The sequence below is a fragment of the Staurois parvus genome, unplaced genomic scaffold, assembly GCF_062004578.1.
Source record: "Staurois parvus isolate SC_StPar_1 unplaced genomic scaffold, SC_StPar_1.0 ptg001633l, whole genome shotgun sequence".
NCBI lineage: Eukaryota > Metazoa > Chordata > Amphibia > Anura > Ranidae > Staurois > Staurois parvus.
The window spans coordinates 336,061-353,122 of NW_028319429.1; the positions used below are offsets into that span (position 1 = coordinate 336,061).

The window sequence follows — 17,062 nt, forward strand, 5'->3', positions numbered from 1 at the left end:
TAGCAAACAAATAGCCTAGTCATTGGGGGGGGGGGGGTGTATGGGGGAACCTTCCGGAGCTGAAGTGGTTAAAGCGACCTCATCTCTCTGTATACAAGAACAATGAACAGGCCGGGTCCCAGGAGAAAATTCGTCCGTCCTATTGCCGAGTGTTCGATCTTCTCTAGATGAGCTCCAGCCACCACTGCCATCTTGGGGTGTCACCTCACGTGTCCCCCCACATCACACTATCCAGAACCCTCCCACCAATCGCTACGGCACGACTACATCCTGTGCTGACATAGTAACCAATGGGAGGAACTACAACACCCAGCTGGGGGCAATCAATACCCAGAAAAGTCTGATAGCAGCTCAGCCTGGAGGCTCATCAATGTGAGGACTGAGCACACCATCCCCCCCCCCCCCCCCCCACCCCAAGTCCTCCAGGAACGTGCCAACCCCCCCGGGGAGGGCAAGTCTTCCTGGAACACACCATCCCCCCCGGGGAGGCCAGTCCTCCGGGAACGCACCATCCCCCCCGGGGGAGGCCAAGTCCTCCGGGAACGCGCCATTCCCCCCCCCCCCCCCCCGGGGAGGCCAAGTCCTCCAGGAACGCGCCATCCCCCCCAACCCCCCAGGGAGGCAAGTCCTCCAGAAACGTGCCATTCCCCCCCCCCCCCCCAAGGAGAGGCAGTCTCCGGGAACGCACCATCCCCCCCAGGGAGGGCAAGTCCCTCCGGGAACGTGCCATCCCCCCCCCCCCCCCCCAAGGGAGAGCAAGTCCTCCAGGAATGCACCATCTCCCCCCCCCCCCCCCCCCAGGGAGGCCAGTCCTCCGGGAACGCGCCATCCCCCCCCCCCCCCCCCGGGAGGGCAAGTCCTCCGGGAACGCGCCATCCCCCCCCCCCCGGGAGGGCAAGTCCTCCGGGAACGCGCCATCCCCCCAGGAGGGCAAGTCCTCCGGGAACGCGCCATCCCCCCCCCGGGAGGGCAAGTCCTCCGGGAACGCGCCATCCCCCCCTGGGGAGGGCAAAGTCCTCCGGGAATGCGCCATCCCCCCCCAGAGAGGAATGTTGAATGAAAGTCTACCAGCTCAGGTCTCTCTTTATACCTCCATGACGGGTTCACTATCCACAATCCTGTCAGGTGAGAAGTTCTCTCTTTCGGGTGATGAGAAGACAAAGATTCACGAATTCCACATCTTTGCTGTAAAACCGGTCATTAAAAAAAAAAAAAAATGTAATCGCTGCAAAATCATACAACAGAAAGTCGTTCAACATCTGTGACTGCCAGAGAACAGACAACGCCGGGAGCAAAGAGAACTCTGATCTACGAGATCACATGACGCCCAACGACCTATGGTGTCCTCCCGCCATCCATCACATCCAGCCAGAGGAGACGTCTTCACCCTCCAATTACCTCTACAGAGAAACTCTATATAGATTCTGTATATAGAGGGAGAAAGAAGACGGGGGCCACCGAGACCTACCAAGAATAGAAATCCTCCACTACACAACTCTGTACCCACCACTGATCCAGAGGAAGGATAAAACCCAGCAAAGCCCATCCAATGTGCTCCTCCATCCAATGTGCTCCTCCATCCAATGTGCTCCTCCATCCAATGTGCTCCTCCATCCATGTGCTCCTCCAGCAATCCACTGAGCTGGCCACAACCAGCTCTATTCCACATCCTCACAGCTCTTACTGTGAAGAAACCTTTCCGTGTTTGGAGATTACATTTCTTTTCCTCCCAGACGTAAAGAGCGCTCCCTTGTCCTCTGTGATGACCTCGGGGGGATCATATCCCCCCCTTATGTATCATACATGGAGATCATATCCCCCCCTTATGTATCATACATGGTGATCATATCCCCCCCTTATGTATTATACATGGAGATCATATCCCCCCTTATGTATTATACATGGAGATCATATCCCCCCTTCTATGTATTATACATGGAGATCACATCCCCCCTTATGTATCATACATGGAGATCATATCCCCCCCTTATGTATCATACATGGTGACCATATCTCCCCTTATGTATTATACATGGAGATCATATCCCCCCCCTATGTATTATACATGGAGATCACATCCCCCTTCTATGTATTATACATGGAGATCACATCCCCCCTTATGTATTATACATGGAGATCATATCCCCCCCCCTTATGTATTATACATGGAGATCATATCCCCCCTTATGTATTATACATGGAGATCATATCCCCCCTTATGTATTATACATGGAGATCATATCCCCCCTTATGTATTATACATGGAGATCATATCCCCCCTTATGTATTATACATGGAGATCATATCCCCCCCCTTATGTATTATACATGGAGATCATATCCCCCCCCTTATGTATTATACATGGAGATCATATCCCCCCCCCTTATGTATTATACATGGAGATCATATCCCCCCTTATGTATTATACATGAAGATCATATCCCCCCCTTATGTATTATACATGGAGATCATATCCCCCCCTTATGTATTATACATGGAGATCATATCCCCCCCCTTATGTATTATACATGGAGATCATACCCCCCTTATGTATTATACATGGTGATCATATCCCCCCCCTTATGTATTATACATGGAGATCATATCCCCCCCCTTATGTATTATACATGGAGATCATATCCCCCCCCCTTATGTATTATATATGGAGATCATATCCCCCCCCTTATGTATTATACATGGAGATCATATCCCCCTTATGTATTATACATGGAGATCATATCCCCCCCCCTATGTATTATACATGGAGATCATATCCCCCTTATGTATTATACATGGAGATCATATCCCCCCTTATGTATTATACATGGAGATCATTCCTCCCCTTATGTATTATTACATGGAGATCAAATCCCCCTTATGTATTATACATGGAGATCATATCCCCCCCCTTATGTATTATACATGGAGATCATATCCCCCTTATGTATTATACATGGAGATCATATCCCCCCTTATGTATTATACATGGAGATCATATCCCCCTTATGTATTATACATGGAGATCATATCCCCCTTATGTATTATACATGGAGATCATATCCCCCCTTATGTATTATACATGGTGATCATATCCCCCCCTTATGTATTATACATGGAGATCATATCCCCCCTTATGTATTATACATGGTGATCATTAGAGATGAGCGAATTATTCAAAATTCGATTCGACTGATTCGGCGAATTCGTGGAAAAATTTCGATTCGAGTCGAATATATTCGCTGTGAATTTAACTTAAAAAAGGGTGTTTCTAGGCTTCAGAGAGCCTTTATATTAGTGCAGAACACTGTACCTTAATTTAAATGCCCTTGGAGTCTGCTGGGGAAGAGAAATAATACTGTCAGTCAGTATGACATGCAGATGAGTGCCGTCGATCTTAGAATCACCGCACACTTCACTCATTTGGGCTGTCACGGGGCCAAAACCAGAGTGTGGAGCCACAGTGTGGCGGTGGAGGCAGCAGCAATGGGAGGCCATACAGCCACCCTATGACAAAAATGGAAACCAGCAGCAGTGTGAGGAGACCTGAAAGTGGCACATGGCAGAGTGTGGCGATGGAGACAGCAGCAATGGGAGGCCGTACAGGGACCCATGACACACTCTGGACCTGGCAGCAGCATGAGGAGGCGGTACAGGGGCCCATGGCAGATACGGGCCTGGCAGCAGCATGAGGAGTCGGTACGGGGGCCATGACACACTCTGGACCTGGCAGCAGCATGAGGAGGCGGTACGGGGGCCCATGACAGATTACGAGCCTGGCAGCAGCAACTTGGACAGGAGGACGTTCAGTTTCTGCACCGTCTGGTGCGTGCTCGCAACTGTTGTCTCTTGGAAACGGATTCTAAGAAAGACTGCTGACGGAATCCGTGAAGAGGAGGTAGCAGGAGAAGGAGCATCTGAACGAGCGGAATATGCCAACAAGCGACAACAGGGGCCCATGACAGATTACGGGCCTGGCAGCAGCATGAGGAGTCGGTACGGGGGCCCATGCAGATTAGGGGCCTGGCAGCAGCTATGGGAGCCCCGTAATCTGCCAGCACCCTATGACAAAAAATGGAACCTACCAGCAGTGTGAGGAGACCTGAAAGTGGCACATGGCAGAGTGTGGCGATGGAGACAGCAGCAATGGGAGGCCGTACAGGGACCCATGAGAGACTCTGGACTTGGCAGCAGCATGAGGAGGCGGTATATAGGGGCCCATGGCAGATTAGGGGCCTGGCAGCAGCTATGGAGGCCCGTAATCTGCCAGCACCCTATGACAAAAAATGGAACACACCAGCAGTGTGAGGAGACCTGAAAGTGGCACATGTTTGAGGCATGATTCATGGCGGATTTTAGTCAGTTGTGTCAGGAACTGGTGTTTGAAATCCAGACTAATCCACGCCTGATTCATTTTCACAAACGTGAGTCTCTCCACACTTTGGGTGGACAGTCGTGTCCTCCGCGGAGTTACAATACCTCCTGCCGCACTAAACACCGCCTCCGATGCCACGCTACTGGCCGGGCATGACAGCCTTTCAAGGGCAAATCAGCTAGTTGGGGCCAAAGGTCAAGTTTCGTTGCCCAGTAGTCAAGGGGATTGTCTACCTCGGTTGGCAGGGTGCTGTCCAAAGTAGGCCTAAGCCTGTTGTTTGAGGTCCTGCTCCAGGTCCACCTGATGCTGCTGCTGCTGCTGCGGCTGGTTAGTAGTTTCCTCACTGCGCTGGTGAAGAAGCTACTCATCATCGACAGCAGACTGAGGCAGCCGCTGCTGGTGGAGCTGCCACTGCTCCTACCACCCCACCCCTCCCCTGCTGCCATGGCAGCGGAACGCGAGCGCACAGGGCCCACAGTGTCTGAGATGGACGTTGGCGCACAAAAGGCAGAGACCAGCTGACTACATAGGTGGTTTTTATAGTACGTTATTTTGGCCTCCCTCTCAGCAGGTGTGAAAAAGGCCACCATTTTGAACGGTAGCGAGGGTCCAACAAGGTGGACAGCCAAAAGTCATCCCTCTGTCTGATGGTTATTATTCGGCTGTCGCTACGCAAGCAACCGAGCATGCTATGGGCCATTTGTGCCAAGGAATGCGAGGGACTCCCTGCCTCCATCTCCACAGCATACTGCCACGGTGCGTCTGGGTCCTCTGTCTCCTCCTCCTCCTCTACCAGATGCTCCTGCTCCTCCACTCCTGTCCGCTGAGTGGAAAACCACCCATTTCACTCAATAATTCCTGAGCACCAATGTCCTCCTCTACCTCCTCCTCTTCTTCCTGTCTGCCCCCACAGGGGTCATGTGGCGTTGAGATCTGTGCGCCACGTCTACCGCACCCTGACCAGCCATTATTAACAGCATTTTTCCAGGACGTGCAACAGAGGAATGACGTCGTTCATCCCATAGTCCTGGCGACTCACGAATAGCGTGGCCTCCTCAAAGGGCCTGAGCAAGCGGCAGGTGTCACGCATGAGCTGCCAATGGCTGACATCTAAGTTACACAGGGAGTACCTTTATCCGCTTTTAACATCAGGAAATCGGTGATGGCCTTTCGCTGTTCGTAAAGGCGGTCTAACATATGTAGGGTTGAATTCCACCTTGTTGCAACGTCACAGCTATGAGGAGTCGGTACGGGGGCCCATGGCAGATTACGTGCCTGGCAGCAGCAATGGGAGGCCCGTAATCTGCCAGCACCCTATGTCAAAAAATTCAACACACCAGCAGTGTGAGGAGACCTGAAAGTGGCACATGGCAGAGTGTGGCTATGGAGACAGCAGCAATGGGAGGCCGTACAGGGACCCATGACACACTCTGGACTTGGCAGCAGCATGAGGAGGCGGTATAGGGGCCCATGGCAGATTAGGGGCCTGGCAGCAGCTATGGGAGGCCCGTAATCTGCCAGCACCCTATGTCAAAAAATTCTACACACCAGCAGTGTGTGAGGAGACCTGAAAGTGGCACATGGCAGAGTGTGGCGATGGAGACATCAGCAATGGGAGGCCGTACAGGGACCCATGACACACTCTGGACCTGGCAGCAGCATGAGGAGGCGGTATATAGGGGCCTATGGCAGATTAGGGGCCTGGCAGCAGCTATAGGAGGCCCGTAATCTGCCAGCACCCTATGTCAAAAAATTCTACACACCAGCAGTGTGAGGAGACCTGAAAGTGGCACATGGCATGAGACACTGTGGACCTGGCAGCAGCATGAGGAGGCGGTATATAGGGGCCCATGGCAGATTAGGGGCCTGGCAGCAGCTATGGGAGGCCCGTAATCTGCCAGCACCCTATGTCAAAAAATTCAACACACCAGCAGTGTGTGAGGAGACCTGAAAGTGGCACATGGCAGAGTGTGGCGATGGAGACAGCAGCAATGGGAGGCCGTACAGGGACCCATGACAGACTCTGGACCTGGCAGCAGCATGAGGAGGCGGTATATAGGGGCCTATGGCAGATTAGGGGCCTGGCAGCAGCTATGGGAGGCCCGTAATCTGCCAGCACCCTATGTCAAAAAATTCTACACACCAGCAGTGTGTGAGGAGACCTGAAAGTGGCACATGTTTGGGGCATGATTCATGGCGGATTTAGTCAGTTGTGTCAGGAACTGGTGGTTTGAAATCCAGACTAATCCACGCCTGATTCATTTTCACAAAACGTGAGTCTCTCCACACTTTGGGTGGACAGTCGTGTCCTCCGCGGAGTTACAATACCTCCTGCCGCACTAAACACGCGCTCCGATGCCACGCTACTGGCCGGGCATGACAGCCTTTCAAGGGCAAATTCAGCTAGTTGGGGCCAAAGGTCAAGTTTCGTTGCCCAGTAGTCAAGGGGATTGTCTACCTCGGTTGGCAGGGTGCTGTCCAAGTAGGCCCAAGCCTGTTGTTTGAGGTCCTGCTCCAGGTCCACCTGATGCTGCTGCTGCTGCGGCTGGTTAGTAGTTTCCTCACTGCGCTGGTGAAGAAAGCTACTCATCATCGACTGCAGACTGAGGCAGCCGCTGCTGGTGGAGCTGCCACTGCTCCTACCACCCCACCCCTCCCCTGCTGCCATGCCAGCGGAACGCGAGCGCACAGGGCCCACAGTGTCTGAGGATGGACGTTGGCGCACAAAGGCAGAGACCAACTGACTACATAGGTGGTTTTTATAGTACGTTATTTTGGCCTCCCTCTCAGCAGGTGTGAAAAAGGCCACCATTTTTGAACGGTAGCGAGGGTCCAACAAGGTGGACAGCCAAAAGTCATCCCTCTGTCTGATGGTTATTATTCGGCTGTCGCTACGCAAGCAACCGAGCATGCTATGGGCCATTTGTGCCAAGGAATGCGAGGGACTCCCTGCCTCCATCTCCACAGCATACTGCCACGGTGCGTCTGGGTCCTCTGTCTCCTCCTCCTCCTCCTCTACCAGATGCTCCTGCTCCTCCACTCCTGTCCGCTGAGTGGAAAAACCACCCATTTCACTCAATAATTCCTGAGCACCAATGTCCTCCTCTACCTCCTCCTCTTCTTCCTGTCCTGCCCCCACAGGGGTCATGTGGCGTTGACATCTGTGCGCCACGTCTACCGCACCCTGACCAGCCATTGTTAACAGCATTTGTTCCAGGACGTGCAACAGAGGAATGACGTCGTTCATCCCATAGTCCTGCCGACTCACGAATAGCGTGGCCTCCTCAAAGGGCCTGAGCAAGCGGCAGGTGTCACGCATGAGCTGCCAATGGCTGACATCGAAGTTACACAGGGGAGTACCTTTATCCGCTTGTAACATCAGGAAATCGGTGATGGCCTTTCGCTGCTCGTAAAGGCGGTCTAACATGTGTAGGGTTGAATTCCACCTTGTTGCAACGTCGCAGATCAGGCGATGCTGTGGAATTCCGTTCTGCCGCTGCAGCTCAAGGAGGGTGTGCTTTGCGGTGTAGGAATGGCTGAAATGCATGCAAAGTTTACGTGACATTTTAAGGATGTCTTGCAGTGGGATGGTGGATTTTAGGAACCGCTTGACAACCAGATTGAACACGTGAGCCATGCATGGCGCATGGCACAACCTTCCTTGACGCAGAGCAGACACCATGTTCTTTCCGTTGTCGGTCAACATGGTTCCGATTTTCAGTTTGCGCGGAGACAGCCATCTGTCGATTTCTCTGTTCATTACACTCAGAAGTTCCTCCCCTGTGTGACTACGTTCGCCAAGGCATACTAGGTGCAGAACAGCGTGACACCGTTGCGCCCTGCACATGTGATATGCCGGTCGGGTAATGGGACTTGGCACGGGGGTGGCGGCTGAGGACACGGCGGAAGAAGAGGTGGTAGAGGCGGACATCTTTGCCGGACCAAGGACGTGCAAACGTGGAGGCAAAAGCGGCGTGACCTGTCCAAGTTGCTGGTGCGGCTGTGACGGCACCACGTTCACCCAGTGGGCCGTAAATGACATGTACTGTCCCTGACCGTAGTTACAGCTCCACACGTCGGCGCTGCCGTGCACTTTGGCAGAGACCGACATGCTCAAAGACTGGCCCACCATCTCTTCTACATGTGAATGCAGGGCTGGCACTGCCTTTTTGGCGAAGAAATGACGGCTTGGCACTCTCCACCGTGGCGCGGCACAAGCCATCATTTCTCGGAAAGGTGCTGAGTCCACCAGTTGGAAAGGGAGGGACTGCAGCACCAGCAACTTGGACAGGAGGACGTTCAGCTTTTGCACCGTCGGGTGCGTGCTCGCAAACTGTTGTCTCTTGGAAACGGATTCCAAGAAAGACTGCTGACGGAATCCGTGAAGAGGAGTAGCAGGAGAAGGAGCATCTGAACGAGCGGAAGATGCCAACGAGCGACAACTCCCCTCAGCAGAGGTGTTGGAGCCTTGACTGGCTGATGGAGGGCGATTGACGTCGGGTGACGGAGCAAGTAACGGAGCGGGTGATGGAGCGGGGGCTGGGGCAGGCAGAACCGCCGTATCTTTATCACGGTTTTCCCAGGCCACCAAATGGCGACGCTGCATATGCTGCCGCAACGCTGTAGTCCCAACATGGGCCCCCTGGCCACGCTTGACTTTCTGGCCACATAGTCGACATACGGCTACGTTTACTTCCTCGGGCGGCTTGACGAAAAATTGCCACACCGCCGAGTAGGAAACTTTGCCCCCGATACTCTTCACTGGCTGACTGCTGCTTCCTCCGTGCACACCGGCACCACTACTGGCCGTGGTGGTAGGCTGCAGTGGAGCTGGTGCTCTACTCCGTGGACGTTTGCCTCCACTGACACTGCTGCGACCCTGCTGCTGTCTCCTGGGCAACCCACCGACTGTTTTGCTCGCTGCCAAGCTGCCACCCTCTTCTCCTGATGATGCGGAAGAAATTGCCTGATGACGACGAGGCTGCCAAGTGCGATCAACCTCCTCATCATCAGGTACGGTCTCCGCCTCACTACTAGCCCCCTCGGCTGCGTCTGGGTCAGGAGACAGACCTGTCTCTAGACCGGCTACCGGGCCACTCTCCTCGCCACTACTTCTTCGCCTAGCTGCTGAAAAGGCTGATGTCTCCCCCCGTTCCTGACCGCCCTCTGTTAGCTCTTCCTCACTGTACAGTGGGGCTGAGCCCACAGCATGCGATACTTCGCTTGGTGAGGGAACACCAAAGGACAGGGGCAGGTAGAGGACACGTGATTTCAGTGGGCTTGGTCCCGGGCCATGCCAACTAACGGTTGTGTCTGACGTACCCACCGACCGTTGGCTGTAGGTGTCAGAGGTGACCTGGGAAGAGGAAGACGACCGAGCCAACCAATCGATGACGGCAGGGTTGTCGGTGGAGACACGACCGCTGGATGACACCGGGAGCACTGGCCTCTGGCTGCGACTAGTGCTGCCTCGACCCCTTCCTCTGCTGCCACGTCTGCTCGCTCCTAAAACATTGCCTACTCTGCCACTCCTCTGCATGTTGTCTGACATACTCTTTAATTCAACGATTATGTGTCCCTGAGTAACAATTCTGTGTCTGTGCGAGTAACAATTCTGTGGCCCTAAGTAACAGTTCTGTGGCCCTCAGTAACAATTCTGTGTCTGTGCGAGTAACAATTCTGTGTCCCTGAGTAACAATTCTGTGTCTGTGCGAGTAACAGTTCTGTGGCCCTAAGTAACAGTTCTGTGGCCCTCAGTAACAATTCTGTGTCCCTGATTAACGTTTCTGTGGCCCCAAGTAACAGTTCTGTGGCCCTCAGTAACAATTCTGTGTCCCTGATTAACGTTTCTGTGGCCCCAAGTAACAGTTCTGTGGCCCTCAGTAACAATTCTGTGTCTGTGCCAGTAACAATTCTGTGTCTGTGCGAGAAACAATTCTGTGGCCCTAAGTAACAGTTCTGTGGCCCTCAGTAACAGTTCTGTTTCCCTGAATAACAATTCTGTGTCTGTGCGAGTAACAATTCTGTATCTGTGCGAGTAACAATTCTGTGTCTGTGCGAGTAACAATTCTGTGTCTGTGCGAGTAACAATTCTGTGTCTGTGCGAGTAACAATTCTGTATCTGTGCGAGTCACAAATCTGTGTCTGTGCGAGTAACAATTCTGTGTCTGTGCGAGTAACAATTCTGTGTCTGTGCGAGTAACAATTCTGTGTCTGTGCGAGTAACAATTCTGTGTCTGTGCGAGTAACAATTCTGTGTCTGTGCGAGTAACAATTCTGTGTCTGTGCGAGTAACAATTCTGTGTCTGTGCGAGTAACAATTCTGTGTCTGTGCGAGTAACAATTCTGTGTCTGTGCGAGTAACAATTCTGTGTCTGTGCGAGTAACAATTCTGTGGCCCTCAGTAACAGTTCTGTGTCCCTGAGTAACAATTCTGTGTCCCTGAGTAACAATTCTGTGTCCCTGAGTAACAATTCTGTGTCCCTGAGTAACAATTCTGTGTCCCTGAGTAACAATTCTGTGTCTGTGCGAGTAACAATTCTGTCTGTGCGAGTAACAATTCTGTGGCCCTAAGTAACGGTTCTGTGGCCCTCAGTAACAGTTCTGTGTCCCTGTGTAACAATTCTGTGTCTGTGCGAGTAACAATTCTGTGGCCCTAAGTAACAGTTCTGTGGCCCTCAGTAACAATTCTGTGTCCCTGAATAACGTTTCTGTGGCCCCAAGTAACAGTTCTGTGGCCCTCAGTAACAATTCTGTGTCTGCGCGAGTAACAATTCTGTGTCTGTGCGAGTAACAATTCTGTGTCTGTGCGAGTAACAATTCTGTGGCCCTAAGTAACGGTTCTGTGGCCCTCAGTAACAGTTCTGTGGCTGTGCGAGTAACAATTCTGTGTCTGTGCGAGTAACAATTCTGTGGCCCTAAGTAACAGTTCTGTGGTCCTCAGTAACAATTCTGTGTCTGTGCGAGTAACAATTCTGTGGCCCTAAGTAACAATTCTCTGGCACTCAGTAACAATTCTGTCTGTCCCTGAGTAACAATTCTGTGGCCCTAATAACGTTTCTGTGGCCCTAAGTAACAATTCTGTCTGTCCCTGAGTATGAATTCTGTGGCCCTAACTAGCGTTTCTTTGTCCCTAAATAACGATTCTGTGGCCCTCATTAACAATTCTGTGTCCCTGAGTAACTTTTCTCTGTCCCCAATTATCGTTTCTGTGGCCCTAACTCTGTCCCTGTCCCTAGTACAGAGCGGTCTGCCTCTGTTCAATAACTGGAGGCAAATGAAGAATTCCAAAATGGCCGCTATTTATAGCTCGACCATTACACAGTGTTGGCTGGCTGGCTGCTGATTGGCTGATGCGATCACATGTAGTTGAGGAATGCATTATGGGTCAGCGCGCCTTGTCTGCGCGCCTTCCCAGACATCCCCGCTCCGTCGCCGCACATGTCAGCCGCCATTTTCTGAAAAATTTCGATTCGCGCGTCCGAATTAGGCTATTTTTCGGATTCGGCACGAATCGAAATTTTTCCGATATTCGACTCGAATTCCACTTCGGATACTTCGATTCGCTCATCTCTAATGGAGATCATATCCCCCCTTATGTATTATACACGGAGATCATATCCCCCCTTTATGTATTATACACGGAGATCATATCCCCCTTATGTATTATACATGGTGATCATATCCCCCCCTTATGTATTATACACGGAGATCATATCCCCCTTATGTATTATACATGGAGATCATATCCCCCCCTTATGTATTATACATGGAGATCATATCCCCCCCTTATGTATTATACACGGTGATCATATCCCCCCCTTATGTATTATACACGGTGATCATATCCCCCCCTTATGTATTATACACGGAGATCATATCCCCCTTATGTATTATACACGGAGATCATATCCCCCCCTTATGTATTATACACGGAGATCATATCCCCCCCTTATGTATTATACATGGAGATCATATCCCCCCCTTATGTATTATACACGGTGATCATATCCCCCCCTTATGTATTATACACGGTGATCATATCCCCCCCTTATGTATTATACACGGAGATCATATCCCCCCTTATGTATTATACATGGAGATCATATCCCCCTTATGTATTATACATGGAGATCATATCCCCCCCTTATGTATTATACACGGTGATCATATCCCCCCCTTATGTATTATACACGGTGATCATATCCCCCCCTTATGTATTATACACGGAGATCATATCCCCCCTTATGTATTATACATGGAGATCATATCCCCCCTTATGTATTACACATGGAGATCATATCCCCCCCTTATGTATTACACATGGAGACCATATCCCCCCTTATGTATTATACATGGAGATCATATCCCCCCTTATGTATTATACATGGAGATCATATCCCCCCTTATGTATTATACATGGAGATCATATCCCCCCTTATGTATTATACATGGTGATCATATCCCCCCTTATGTATTATACATGGAGATCATATCCCCCCTTATGTATTATACATGGTGATCATATCCCCCCTTATGTATTATACATGGAGATCATATCCCCCCCTTATGTATTATACATGGAGATCATATCCCCCCCTTATGTATTATACATGGAGATCATATCCCCCCTTATGTATTATACATGGAGATCATATCCCCCCTTATGTATTATACATGGTGATCATATCCCCCCCTTATGTATTATACATGGAGATCTATCCCCCTTATGTGTTATACATGGAGATCATATCCCCCCCTTATGTATTATACATGGAGATCATATCCCCCTTATGTATTATACATGGTGATCATATCCCCCCCTTATGTATTATACATGGAGATCATATCACCCTTATGTATTATACATGGAGATCATATCCCCCTTATGTATTATACATGGAGATCATATCCCCCCCTTATGTATTATACATGGAGATCATATCCCCCCTTATGTATTATACATGGAGATCATATCACCCTTATGTATTATACATGGAGATCATATCCCCCCCCTTATGTATTATACATGGAGATCATATCCCCCCTTATGTATTATACATGGAGATCATATCCCCCCCTTATGTATTATACATGGAGATCATATCCCCCCCTTATGTATTATACATGGAGATCATATCCCCCCTTATGTATTATACATGGAGATCATATCCCCCCTTATGTATTATACATGGAGATCATATCCCCCTTATGTATTATACATGGTGATCATATCCCCCCCTTATGTATTATACATGGTGATCATATCCCCCCTTATGTATTATACATGGAGATCATATCCCCCTTATGTATTATACATGGAGATCATATCCCCCTTATGTATTATACATGGAGATCATATCCCCCCCTTATGTATTATACACGGAGATCATATCCCCCCTTATGTATTATACACGGAGATCATATCCCCCCTTATGTATTATACACGGAGATCATATCCCCCCCTTATGTATTATACACGGAGATCATATCCCCCCTTTATGTATTATACACGGAGATCATATCCCCCCCTTATGTATTATACACGGTGATCATATCCCCCCTTATGTATTATACACGGAGATCATATCCCCCCCTTATGTATTATACACGGAGATCATATCCCCCCTTTATGTATTATACATGAAGATCATATCCCCCCTTATGGATTATACATGGAGATCATATCCCCCCCCCTTATGGATTATACATGGAGATCATATCCCCCCCCCTTATGTATTATACATGGAGATCATATCCCCCTTATGTATTATACATGGAGATCATATCCCCCCTTATGTATTATACATGGAGATCATATCCCCCCTTATGTATTATACATGGAGATCATATCCCCCCTTATGTATTATACATGGAGATCATATCCCCCCTTATGTATTATACATGGAGATCATATCCCCCCTTATGTATTATACATGGAGATCATATCCCCCCTTATGTATTATACATGGAGATCATATCCCCCCTTATGTATTATACATGGAGATCATATCCCCCCTTATATATTATACATGGAGATCATATCCCCCCTTATGTATTATACATGGAGATCATTTCCCCCCTTATATATTATACATGGAGATCATATCCCCCCTATGTATTATACATGGAGATCATATCCCCCCCCCTTATGTATTATACATGGAGATCATATCCCCCCCCCCCTTATGTATTATACATGGAGATCATATCCCCCCTTATATATTATACATGGAGATCATATCCCCCCTATGTATTATACATGGAGATCATATCCCCCCCCCTTATGTATTATACATGGAGATCATATCCCCCTTATGTATTATACATGGAGATCATATCCCCCCCCTTATGTATTATACATGGAGATCATATCCCCCTTATGTATTATACATGGAGATCATATCTCCCCCCCCCCCCTTATGTATTATACATGGTGATCATATCCCCCCTTATGTATTATACATGGAGATCATATCCCCCCTTATGTATTATACATGGTGATCATATCCCCCCTTATGTATTATACATGGAGTTCATATCCCCCCTTATGTATTATACATGGAGATCATATCCACCTTATGTATTATACATGGAGATCATATCCCCCCCTTATGTATTATACATGGAGATCATATCCCCCCCTTATGTATTATACATGGAGATCATATCCCCCCCTTATGTATTATACATGGAGATCATATCCCCCCTTATGTATTATACATGGAGATCATATCCCCCCTTATGTATTATACATGGAGATCATATCCCCCTTATGTATTATACATGGAGATCATATCCCCCCCTTATGTATTATACATGGAGATCATATCCCCCCTTATGTATTATACATGGAGATCATATCCCCCCTTATGTATTATACATGGAGATCATATCCCCCCTTATGTATTATACATGGAGATCATATCCCCCCTTATGTATTATACATGGAGATCATATCCCCCTTATGTATTATACATGGAGATCATATCCCCCCTTATGTATTATACATGGAGATCATATCCCCCCTTATGTATTATACATGGAGATCATATCCCCCCTTATGTATTATACATGGAGATCATATCCCCCCCCTTATGTATTATATATGGAGATCATATCCCCCATGTTATTTCCTCATCATCAGTGTGCAGCCTCCAATTGTCCTCAGATTGAACCTCCATTGATGGAATTAACGGTCAGCGTTCCCCTTTACACTCACCTGGCTCATTGTGATTGGTGGACAGGGTGGTGGGCGGGATGTAGGGAAACGCACATCACATGGTCTGCGCACATCTGTCCTGCAAGATAAAGAAGAAATATTTCTGTAAAGGAAAACCGGCATTCTCTCCGTTCAGCAGAGTGCGGCTGTACTACAATCATTAACCTATCTCACGGGGGGGGGGGGGGGGGGAGTGACAACCTCAGTGCGGGGGAAGGGTATGACCACCATCCAGTGCTCCAATAGATCCTGGCCCAGTGACACCGGACCGGACGGGAGGGGAAATCTCTCTACAAGGATAGCAGTTCTTACCCTCCTCCACTCTCTCAAAAGCTAACAGTAAAAAAAACTGGACTGACGTCCTCAGTCTGATGACAGTTCACAACCTCTGAGCCCAGGTTGTCTCAGACCCCCTCCCCCATCCCGGCATGTGATTGGACAGTGATCAGAGAAGTGGCACATCTCTCAGTCACTCTGTCTTCCTATTACCATGGAATGTCAACACAAACTGATTGGCTCTTGGTGTGGCTCCTCCCTTTCCCAGTCTGAGCTTTGCTGTACAGGGATCAGAAGAGGACGATACCAGGTCACATTCAGGGACTTTCACTGCCTGTACAGAAGATGTATTTAAATGATGAATACTCCTTCCCAGACACCACGCCATACTGATGAACACCTTGAAGACTTCAGAGATTAGCCCACCTGGATCCATGCCTGGAGTACGCCCAAATCCCTGGCTGTAGCCCATCTGCTGCCCCTCTGGAGGGGCAGAAAGGCGTAGATCAGGCTGAACATATCCTACAGCGTCAGAGTGCCCACTGCAAAAGTCCAAAGGTCCTGGACCTGGTGACAAACCTGTCCAGCTTGTTGTGGACCTTCTGACACCCAGATTTAACACCTGGGGCCCCCAACCTGCAGCAAAGGCCTTGAAACACCTCCAGAAGGAGCCCATTGGGTTACAGATAGACAGCCCATTGGGTGCCGGATGGAGAGTTCATTGCTCCGGGTCCAGTTCCTGACAAATGAGAAAGTCCTCCCACCAATATTCCACGCCTGGGATGAGAAGATGAAGTCTGCTTCCTATTCTGGTGTCTCCATGATGGTTGCTGCAGGCCATGGCGGCAGCATTGTCTGACCGTCACTAAAAAGGACAACAGAATCGCTGATTTCTAGAATCTTGGCGATAAAATAGGTTTCCTCCGGTGACCAAGTCCTCTACACTCAGCGGGTATTCAGGACTGAACCCCAGACCAGCAGGTTGGGATCCATTATGGGAACCTTCCACGTGTCTGAAGGAAAGGGCTTCCCCGACTCCAGCAGTTGGCTTGTTAATCCCTAGTATGATCCTCCTGCGCTCCTGGCCATGGGGAGCGGCGAACACCCAATCATATACCAGACGAAAATGCTACAATATTACATCAAAATAGTGCAGCGCCAACCTAGAAACAACCAAAATTATTATATTTACA

At 49.4% G+C, this 17,062-nt stretch overlaps 1 protein-coding gene across 1 annotated transcript in view; it reads right to left on the bottom strand.

The window, feature by feature from the left end:
- PRDM2 (PR/SET domain 2) overlaps nucleotides 1-17,062 on the bottom strand; it is a 110,815-nt gene that overhangs the window by 84,568 nt on the left and 9,185 nt on the right. The window contains exon 2 of the mRNA XM_089663143.1: nucleotides 15,594-15,672. Coding sequence (XP_089519269.1) covers nucleotides 15,594-15,602 — 9 coding nt within the window. The 5' untranslated portion in view covers nucleotides 15,603-15,672. The remainder of the gene's footprint in view (nucleotides 1-15,593; nucleotides 15,673-17,062) is intronic.